Genomic DNA, 11,249 nt, shown 5'->3' with positions numbered 1-11,249 from the left:
GCGGGAGTGGCTGCTGTCTGGCTGTGTGGACTGAAAGGAGCACACCGTTTCATATTCGAAATTCAACTTTTTTTTTATTTTACCAGGTAAGGCCCACTGAGCTATGTAGCCTTTTTTTCAGAAAGCGACTTTGCCATATATGATAGCTCAACAAAGTGTGGAAATTCATAGCAGCTGCCAAAATACTCTAAAAGCATGTTTCCAAAACATTTAGAAAGACCCAGAGGAAAATCCACACGACCGAGAGGAGAGAGACACTCCAAACTGCAAATACAGCAGCAGAAGGCATTGTCAGGGTGGGGATCGAACCCACGACCTCCTGTACACCGGGCGAGGTAGTTAACATCGCCTAGCCACCGTGATCACGAGACAGAGGGAGAAGCAAACTCCAAATATACAGCAGCAGGCGTCAGGGTCGAGATCGAAATTGTTGGGGAATAATAGACATTTTTTGCACTTTTGAGGCATGGGCAATTAGGAAATCACACTTAGTACCCAGAAATAAAAATCGTGTTCCATAGTGTATTGTTCTTACAGGATCCCTCTTTAGTGAGGCGTCACGCAATACTGGATCACAAGACGGCTGACGTGATAAGAAATGTTGAGGTAGCAGATATCGCGATGATCGTATCGCGATATCGCGATGAGAGTGGGGACCTGGAGAGTGGGGACCTGGAGAGTGGGGACTTGGAAAGCGGGGACTTGGGGACCTGCAGAGTGGGGACCTGGAGAGTGGGGACCTGGAGAGTGGGGACTTGGAAAGCGGGGACCTGGAGAGTGGGGACCTGGAGAGTGGGGACTTGGGGACCTGGAGAGTGGGGACCTGGAGAGTGGGGACCTGGAGAGTGGGGACCTGGAGAGTGGGGACCTGGAGACTGGGGACTTGGAGCGTGGGGACCTGGAGAGGGGACCTGGAGAGTGGGGACCTGGAGAGTGGGGACTTGGAAAGCGGGGACCTGGAGAGTGGGGACCTGGAGAGTGGGGACCTGGAGGGTGGGGACCTGGAGAGTCGGGACTTGGAGCGTGGGTACTTGGGGACCTGTAGGGTGGGGACCTGGAGGGTGGGGACCTGGAGAGTGGGGACCTGGAGAGTGGGGACTTAGAAAGCGGGGACCTGGAGAGTGGGGACTTGGGGACCTGGAGAGTGGGGACCTGGAGAGTGGGGACCTGGAGCGTGGGGACCTGGAGAGTGGGGACTTGGAAAGCGGGGACCTGGAGAGTGGGGACCTGGAGAGTGGGGACCTGGAGAGGAGACCTGGAGAGTGGGGACCTGGCGAGTGGGGACTTGGAGAGTGGGGACCTGGAGGGTGGGGACCTGGAGAGTGGGGACTTGGAGCGTGGGGACTTGGGGACCTGGAGGGTGGGGACCTGGAGGGTGGGGACCTGGACAGTGGAGACCTGGAGAGTGGGGACTTGGGGACCTGGAGGGTGGGGACCTGGAGAGGGGACCTGGAGGGTGGGGACCTGGAGGGTGGGGACCTGGAGAGTGGGGACCTGGAGAGTGGGGACCTGGAGGGTGGGGACCTTGAGAGTGGGGACCTGGAGAGTGGGGACCTGGAGACTGGGGACCTGGAGGGTGGGGACCTGGAGAGTGGGGACCTGGAGGGTGGGGACCTGGAGGGTGGGGACCTGGAGAGGGGACCTGGAGAGTGGGGACCTGGAGGGTGGGGACCTGGAGGGTGGGGACCTGGAGAGTGGGGACCTGGAGCGTGGGGACCTGGAGAGGGGACCTGGAGAGTGGGGACCTGGAGAGTGGGGACCTGGAGGGTGGGGACCTGGAGGGTGGGGACCTGGAGAGTGGGGACCTGGAGGGTGGGGACCTGGAGGGTGGGGACCTGGAGAGTGGGGACCTGGAGAGTGGGGACTTGGAAAGCGGGGACCTGGAGAGTGGGGACTTGGAGAGTGGGGACCTGGAGCGTGGGGGGGGGGGGGGGGCACTGTAAGGTTCCAGGGGAACCTACAATATCAGGGTGTGAGGAGATACAGAGGACCTGGAGTTTCACGGCGGGCGGCACACTGCGTGAAGAAGAGACCCCAGTTCTGAGGTTGAGGGAACCTGAGGCCTCAAGGCTGACGGGAGAGGAGCGGGGCAAGAGCTTGGGAGTGCAATTTGTGGTCTCGGGGATAGGAGTTCTGTGGTTCGAATCACGAGGCCCTGGCATCGGTGCCCTGTGGGACCTGAGCGAGGAGACCGTGGAGGTGAAGACGGCGAGACCCGGCTACCTGCAAAGCACGGGCGCGAAAGCCCGGAACCCGTGCTCTCGGCCGGAAAGGGGCACTTTGGTGGTGGGACGTTGAGATCATGCCAGAGCGCGTGGGACTTTACTAAAAGTGGACCTGGCATACGACCTTGGTGGCGAGAGGGACGACCTCAAACAAGAAGAGTTTGTTCAGAAAAACCCGGGAACCCCGGGAGCGGAAATACAACGTTGAGGTCAGCAGGCTTGTTGCGTGTGCCGGAGATACGAAGGCTCTGGATGAGGAGACCAGGTCCTGGAAGTTTTGAGCTGAGCCCTCAGGCACGTGGTCCAGAGAACGGAGACCTGGAGCCGAGGACACAAGGACCTGGGTACGGGGACCCGCGACCGAAAAACTCGTGTCATCTGGGACGCGAGCACGGGAACCTGGTACCTGGAGATCTGAGGCACAGGGGCCCTGGGGCCCTGGGGACGGGGACAGGGACACAGGGACCTGGGCCCGGGGACCTGGAACCTGTGTGGAGACCCCCCATGGAGGACAAAACTGGAGCCACGCTTTTTTTGGTGGCTGGACAGCCCAGGCGCAGGCAAGTGGAGGATGCAAAATGAATCGGCACACGGGGGTTCATGTCCGGTGACAAGGAGCTGAATGACCTTCTGGACTTCGCGATGATGTTCTCCCCACACGGGTGAGCAGGCGCTGTGCGGGCCACATCCTCGCTGCAGCGGCCTCCCTGGAGGTCCCGGGGACAGGCGTGGGGACATCTGCTGCTTCCTGGTGTGTCGGGCAAGAGCAGAGGCCCTCCTTCATGCCTGAGAGCTGTGAGCAGAGGCGAAGACACAGGCATCCTGTTACCACTGCGGGCACCACCATGCCTGCACCTGAGAACACTCCTCCTCCTCCCTCTGGCTACTGCTCCGGATTCCCGAGCAAGGCTACTGGGAGAGGCCCTTATCCTTTGTACGACCGGGAGTGCTGCTCACAGTCTGAGCCGGCTGCCTCCTCCTCCTCCTCTTCACCCCAGGGCACAGGGCACCGCGTTCTTCCATGCCACGAGGTCGGACGATGCCCTCCTCTACCGGAGGCCCCCGCAAAACCCACCGGCCCTCGATGCTCCATGTCAGAAGATTCGCAAAAATTCCCCCGGGCCTCCCTTCCCCTGTAAAGTCACCGCCCCATTGTTGTCGCTTTAAGATGTTCTGTGTTCAAATGTTGTTTGTTGCGCTTGGACCCGAGCTTAAGAGCCGCATGGCTCACAGGGCTATACCTAATAAATGGAAAAAAAAACCCTTGAAACTTGAAACGCATATCGCGATTTTGACGTCACATCGCGATGCCATTGTACATCGCGATTATCGTCGCCGTGAGCATATCGCGATAATGCCATCGTACATCGCGATAATCGACGAATCGCGGTTCGTATTTCGTTACATCACGGTGTATTTTCGTGAACACGGTTGTATCGCGATTTGTTTTTACATTTTGTATCGCAATTCCACTTATCGTGATATCGTAACGATAGGGGCAGAGGGGAGGGGGGAGAGGGGGGAGAGGGAGGGGAGAGAGGGAGGGGGGAGAGGGAGGGGGGAGAGAGGGAGGGGGGAGACAGGGAGGGAGGGAGGGGGGAAAGGGGGAGGAAGAGAGGAGGGAGGGGGGAGAGGGAGGGGGTGGGAGAGAGGGGGGATAGGGAGAGAGGGGGGAGACGGGGGAGAAAGGGGGAGGGAGGGGGTGGGAGAGAGGGGGGGGAGAGAAGGGGAGGGAGGGGGGAGAGGCGGAGGAAGAGCGGCTGACCCACGCCGTGCCGGCCTTCAAGGAGCAGTGGGCGCTGGAGGAGGCCGTGTGCTCGGTGGCAGATGACGGTAGAGAGCTCTGTGCATGCAGATCTAAGCTACCCGTCGGAGGCCGTTTGACTGTGGGAAGGGCTGCGTGCAGATGCAGCACTTGTCGTAGTTATAAAGAAAAAAGAGAGAGCGAGAGAGAGCCAAATGGAGTAGGAAGAGAGGGGGCAGAGAGAGAGGGGGGGCGGAGAGGGGGTAGAGAGAGAGGAAAGGCAGAGAGAGGGGGCAGAGAGAGAGGAGGGGCAGAGAGGGGGGTATAGAGAGAGGAAAGGGGTAAGGAGAGCAGAAAAAATAAAAAAATATATTTTGTTGGGTCTTTCATTTAAAAGGGGGGGGGGGCGGGGGTATTACATAAAGCAAAGCATAAAAAAACGAAATGATGAACGGAGCAAAGTGCCGACTACAACGAGCATCTTCTTATTCATATTCTTAGCTCTTTCGGTAAAGTCACGTTGAAGGGAGACAATAAAATGATAAAATATATATAAAACAATAAAAAAAATTCTCACGACGTTTCGACCATAACACAAACGGTCGAAACGTCGTGAGAATTTTTATTGTTTTATGTATATTTTATTATTTTATTGTTTCCCTTCAACGTGACTTTACCGAAAGAGCAAAGAATATGAATTACTGCAGTCACGAAAGCTTTAAATCAAAAGAGAATCTTCTTGTTTCCTCTGATCGTAAAAAAAGGAAAGTGGGGGGAGAGGGAGGGGGGAGAGGGGGGAGAGAGGGAGGGGGAGAGGGGGGAGAGAGGGAGGGGGGAGAGGGAGGAGGGGAGAGAGGGAGCGGGGAGAGGGAGGGGAGAGAGGGAGGGGAGAGAGAGGGGGGTAGAGAGGGAGAGAGGGAGGGGGGAGAGGGGGAAGAGAGGGAGGGGGGAGAGGGAGGGGGGAGAGCGAGGGGGGAGAGGGAGGGTAGAGAGAGGGAGAGAGGGAGGGGAGAGGGGGGAGAGGGAGGGGGGAGAGGGAGGGGAGAGAGGGAGGGGGGAGAGGGGGGAGAGGGAGGGAGGAGAGGGGAGGGAGAGGGGGGAGGAGAGAGAGAGGGAGAGAGGGAGGGGAGAGAGAGGGAGAGAGGGAGGGGAGAGGGGGAAGAGGGAGGGGAGAGGGGAGAGGGAGGAGAGAGGGAGGGGGAGTGAGAGTGGGAGAAGAGGGCGTGGGAGAGTGGAAAGAGGGAGGGGGAGAGAGGGAGCACGTGACCGCGCGCCGACCAATAGGCGAGCACGTGCGCCGGGGTGCCCGCGTGCGAACCCGTTGTGTGGGCCCTGGTCGCCATGGCCGACTTCTCCGAGGACCTCTTCGCCGTTTTCGAGGCGGCGGAGTCCCCGCAGCGACTCCCGGGAGCGGCAGGAGGCAGAGGAGGAGGCAGAGGAGGCGGCGGCGGCGCCCGAGCAGAGTTGAGTCGCGACTGCAGCCTCTCAGCCTCTCTCTCTCACGCACGCGTACAGTTATATCCATGTGTACAGTGCGTACACGTGACCACGTGGGCTTGGGTGGGTAACTGCACTTGCCACGCGTGCTCGGCGTGCACCTAGCCTGGCACGGGGCGGTTGCCGGCGGCGGCGGAGGGTAAACCCGCTCGAGCCGGTTCAAGTGTGCCGCATTTAGTCCGGAGAGTAAGACGCTGCTGATAGTAAGACGCTGCTGAGAGTAAGACGCTGATGATAGTAAGACGCTGCTGATAGTAAGACGCTGCAGGTAGAGTAAGACGCTGGTAGAGTAAGACGCTGCTGAGAGTAAGACGCTGCTGAGAGTAAGACGCTGCTGGTAGAGTAAGACGCTGCTGAGAGTAAGACGCTGCTGAGAGTAAGACGCTGCTGAGAGTAAGACGCTGATGAGAGTAAGACGCTGCTGGTAGAGTAAGACGCTGCTGATAGTAAGACGCTGCTGATAGTAAGACGTTGCTGATAGTAAGACGTTGCTGGTAGAGTAAGACGCTGCTGGTAGAGTAAGACGCTGCTGATAGTAAGACGCTGCTGAGAGTAAGACGCTGCTGGTAGAGTAAGACGTTGCTGGTAGAGTAAGACGTTGCTGGTACAGTAAGACGCTGCTGAGAGTAAGACGCTGCTGGTAGAGTAAGACGCTGATGAGAGTAAGACGCTGCTGAGAGTAAGACGCTGCTGGTAGAGTAAGACGCTGCTGGTACAGTAAGACGCTGCTGAGAGTAAGACGCTGCTGGTAGAGTAAGACGCTGCTGGTACAGTAAGACGCTGCTGGTAGAGTAAGACGTTGCTGAGAGTAAGACGCTGCTGGTAGAGTAAGACGCTGCTGGTAGAGTAAGACGTTGCTGAGAGTAAGACGTTGCTGAGAGTAAGACGTTGCTGGTAGAGTAAGACGCTGCGGGTAGAGTAAGACGCTGCGGGTAGAGTAGGACGCTGCTGAGAGTAAGACGCTGCTGGTAGAGTAAGACGCTGCTGATAGTAAGACGCTCCGGGTAGAGTAAGACGCTGCTGGTACAGTAAGACGCTGCTGAGAGTAAGATGCTGCAGGTAGAGTAAGACGCTGCTGGTAGAGTAAGACGCTGCTGAGAGTAAGACGCTCCGGGTAGAGTAAGACGTTGCTGAGAGTAAGATGCTGCAGGTAGAGTAAGACGCTGCGGGTAGAGTAAGATGCTGCTGGTAGAGTAAGACGCTCCGGATCACAAGACGCTGCGGGTAGAGTAAGACGCTCCGGGTAGAGTAAGACGCTCCTGGTAGAGTAAGACGCTCCGGGTAGGGTAAGACGCTCCGGGTAGAGTAAGACGCTCCGGATCACAAGACGCTCCGGGTAGAGTAAGACGCTGCTGGTAGAGTAAGACGCTCCGGGTAGAGTAAGACGCTCCGGGTAGAGTAAGACGTTCCGGGTAGAGTAAGACGCTGCGGGTAGAGTAAGACGCTCCGGTTAGAGTAAGACGCTCCGGGTAGAGTAAGACGCTGCGGGTAGAGTAAGACGCTCCGAGTAGAGTAAGACGCTCCGGGTAGAGTAAGACGCTCCGGGTAGAGTAAGACGCTCCGGGTAGAGTAAGACGCTGCTGAGAGTAAGACGCTCCAGGTAGAGTAAGACGCTCCGGTTAGAGTAAGACGCTCCAGGTAGAGTAAAACGCTGCTGAGAGTAAGACGCTCCAGGTAGAGTAAGACGCTCCGAGTAGAGTAAGACGCTCCAGGTAGAGTAAGACGCTGCTGAGAGTAAGACGCTCCGGGTAGAGTAAGACGCTCCGGTTAGAGTAAGACGCTCCGGGTAGAGTAAGACGCTCCGGGTAGAGTAAGACGCTCCGGGTAGAGTAAGACGCTCCGGGTAGAGTAAGACGCTCCGAGTAGAGTAAGACGCTCCGGGTAGAGTAAGACGCTCCGGGTAGAGTAAGACGCTCCGGGTAGAGTAAGACGCTCCGGATCGTAAGACGCTGCGGGTAGAGTAAGACGCTCCGGGTAGAGTAAGACGCTCCGGGTAGAGTAAGACGCTCCGGGCAGAGTAAGACGCTCCGGGCAGAGTAAGACGCTCCGGGTAGAGTAAGACGCTCCGGGTAGAGTAAGACGCTCTGGGTAGAGTAAGACGCTCCGGGCAGAGTAAGACGCTCCGGGTAGAGTAAGACGCTCCGGGTAGAGTAAGACGCTCCGGGTAGAGTAAGACGCTCCGGATCGTAAGACGCTGCGGGTAGAGTAAGACGCTCCGGGTAGAGTAAGACGCTCCGGGTAGAGTAAGACGCTCCGGGTAGAGTAAGGCGCTCCGGGTAGAGTAAGACGCTCCGGATCACAAGACGCTCCGGGTAGAGTAAGACGCTCCGGGTAGAGTAAGACGCTCCGGATCGCAAGATGTTTCGGATCACAAGACGCTCCGGGTAGAGTAAGACGCTCCGGGTAGAGTAAGACGCTCCGGATCGCAAGATGCTTCGGATCACAAGACGCTCCGAGTAGAGTAAGACGCTGCTGAGAGTAAGACGCTACTGAGAGTAAGACGCTGCTGAGAGTAAGACGCTCCGGGTAGAGTAAGACGCTCCGAGTAGAGTAAGACGCTCCGAGTAGAGTAAGACGCTCCGGGTAGAGTAAGACGTTCGCACCCCAACCTGTGCCCGGCGCCAGTACGGTTATCTAGGATCCCGTCTCACATGAGCACACGTTTACCGGATTATAAGACGCACCCACCCCAAACATTTTGCTTGAAACTAGAGTGGGGCTGGGGGGGGGGGTGGTGCGTCTTATAGTCCGAGATAATGGATGTGTTCTTTCGAGTTCGTGTGGGAAGAAACGGGAGAACCCAGAGGCAACCAACGTGGGCACGCCGCGGTGGCTAGGGAGATGTTTACTCCTTCGCCTGGTGTGCAGGAGGCCGTGGGTTCGATCCCGACCCTGATGCCTGCTGCTGCTGTACATTTGGAGTCTGCGTCTCTTTCGTCATCATCATCATGGTGGTTAGGAGATGTTAACTACCTCGTCTGGTATACAGGAGGTTGTGGGTTCGATCCCGACCCTCACGATGCCTGCTGCTGTATATTTAGAGTTTCCGTCTCTCTGTCATAATCACGGTGGCTAGGAGATGTTAACTCCCTCACCTGGTGTGCAGGAGATCGTGGGTTCGATCCTGACCCTGACGCCTGCTGCTGCTGTATATTTTGAGTTTGCGTGTCTCTCTCTCTCTCCGTGGTCGCGTGGATTTTTCTCCTGGGTTACGATTTTTCCCCTCCACATTTAGAGTCACGCGTTTTAGAGTATTTGGCTGCTATAAATGTCCACATGACGATGAGCCACTTCGCTGAGCAATCATTTGTGGCCAGGTCGCTTCTGAAAAAGAGCTATGTAGCTCAGTGGGCCTTACCTGGCAAAGTAAAAAGTTCAGTTTTTAGTTGAGTGGTTGCTTGGCCGAGATGGAAGTTACAGCAAGTGGGTATCAACCGGACCTTTGCCCAGTGTTAATTTCACAACAGGCGTCAGGGTCAGGATCGAACCCACGACATCCTGTATACCAGGCGAGGTAGTCATAACATCTCCTCGTCACCGTGATGATGATAAGAGAGAGCGACGCAGACTCCAAATCTACAGCAGGCCTTCAGGGTCTGGATTGAACCCACGACCTCTTGTATACCAGGCGAGGTAGTCATAACATCTAGCCGCCGTGATGATGATAAGAGAGAGCGACGCAGACTCCAAATCTACAGCAGGCCTTCAGGGTCTGGATGGAACCCACGACCTCCTGTATACCAGGCGAGGTAGTCATAACATCTCCTAGCCGCCGTGATGATGATCAGAGAGAGCGCCGCAGACTCCAAATATACAGCACGCCTTCAGGGTCTGGATTGAACCCACGACCTCCTGTATACCAGGCGAGGTAGTCATAACATCTCCTAGCCGCCATGATGATGATAAGAGAGAGCGACGCAGACTCCAAATATACAGCACGCCTTCAGGGTCTGGATTCAACCCACGACCTCCTGTATACCAGGCGAGGTAGTCATAACATCTCCTCGTCACCGTGATGATGATAACAGAGAGCGACGCAGACTCCAAATATACAGCAGGCCTTCAGGGTCTGGATTGAACCCACGACCTCCTGTATACCAGGCGAGGTAGTCATAACATCTCCTAGCCGCCATGATGATGATAAGAGAGAGCGACGCAGACTCCAAATATACAGCACGACTTCAGGGTCTGGATTGAACCCACGATTTCCTGTATACCAGGCGAGGTAGTCATAACATCTCCTCATCACCGTGATGATGATAAGAGAGAGCGACGCAGACTCCAAATCTACAGCAGGCCTTCAGGGTCTGGATTGAACCCACGACCTCCTGTATACCAGGCGAGGTAGTCATAACATCTCCTAGCCGCCGTGATGATGATAAGAGAGAGCGACGCAGACTCCAAATCTACAGCAGGCCTTCAGGGTCTGGATGGAACCCACGACCTCCTGTATACCAGGCGAGGTAGTCATAACATCTCCTAGCCGCCGTGATGATGATCAGAGAGAGCGACGCAGACTCCAAATATACAGCACGCCTTCAGGGTCTGGATTGAACCCACGACCTCCTGTATACCACGCGAGGTAGTCATAACATCTCCTAGCCACCATGATGATGATAAGAGAGAGCGACGCAGACTCCAAATATACAGCACGCCTTCAGGGTCTGGATTCAACCCACGACCTCCTGTATACCAGGCGAGGTAGTCATAACATCTCCTCGTCACCGTGATGATGATAACAGAGAGCGACGCAGACTCCAAATATACAGCAGGCCTTCAGGGTCTGGATTGAACCCACGACCTCCTGTATACCAGGCGAGGTAGTCATAACATCTCCTAGCCGCCATGATGATGATAAGAGAGAGCGACGCAGATTCCAAATATACAGCACGACTTCAGGGTCTGGATTGAACCCACGATTTCCTGTATACCAGGCGAGGTAGTCATAACATCTCCTCATCACCGTGATGATGATAAGAGAGAGCGACGCAGACTCCAAATCTACAGCAGGCCTTCAGGGTCTGGATTGAACCCACGACCTCCTGTATACCAGGCGAGGTAGTCATAACATCTCCTAGCCGCCGTGATGATGATAAGAGAGAGCGACGCAGACTCCAAATCTACAGCAGGCCTTCAGGGTCTGGATGGAACCCACGACCTCCTGTATACCAGGCGAGGTAGTCATAACATCTCCTAGCCGCCGTGATGATGATCAGAGAGAGCGACGCAGACTCCAAATATACAGCACGCCTTCAGGGTCTGGATTGAACCCACGACCTCCTGTATACCACGCGAGGTAGTCATAACATCTCCTAGCCACCATGATGATGATAAGAGAGAGCGACGCAGACTCCAAATATACAGCACGCCTTCAGGGTCTGGATTCAACCCACGATTTCCTGTATACCAGGCGAGGTAGTCATAACATCTCCTCATCACCGTGATGATGATAAGAGAGAGCGACGCAGACTCCAAATCTACAGCAGGCCTTCAGGGTCTGGATTGAACCCACGACCTCCTGTATACCAGGCGAGGTAGTCATAACATCTCCTAGCCGCCGTGATGATGATAAGAGAGAGCGACGCAGACTCCAAATCTACAGCAGGCCTTCAGGGTCTGGATGGAACCCACGACCTCCTGTATACCAGGCGAGGTAGTCATAACATCTCCTAGCCGCCGTGATGATGATCAGAGAGAGCGACGCAGACTCCAAATATACAGCACGCCTTCAGGGTCTGGATTGAACCCACGACCTCCTGTATACCACGCGAGGTAGTCATAAC

The 11,249-nt window shown here is 56.1% G+C and overlaps 1 protein-coding gene across 1 annotated transcript in view; it reads left to right on the top strand.

The window, feature by feature from the left end:
• Positions 1 to 5,218: 5,218 nt before the first annotated feature.
• Positions 5,219 to 11,249, top strand: part of MTREX (Mtr4 exosome RNA helicase) — a 106,427-nt gene continuing 100,396 nt past the window's right edge. The window contains exon 1 of the mRNA XM_032953375.2: positions 5,219 to 5,432. Within this exon, the coding sequence (XP_032809266.2) occupies positions 5,311 to 5,432 (122 nt within the window). The 5' untranslated portion in view covers positions 5,219 to 5,310. The remainder of the gene's footprint in view (positions 5,433 to 11,249) is intronic.

Source organism: Petromyzon marinus, chromosome 1, assembly GCF_048934315.1.
Source record: "Petromyzon marinus isolate PM22_M1 ecotype Great Lakes invasive population chromosome 1, UKy_Petmar_22M1.pri1.0, whole genome shotgun sequence".
Lineage (NCBI taxonomy): Eukaryota > Metazoa > Chordata > Hyperoartia > Petromyzontiformes > Petromyzontidae > Petromyzon > Petromyzon marinus.
This window is presented reverse-complemented; position numbering and strand designations above follow the sequence as displayed.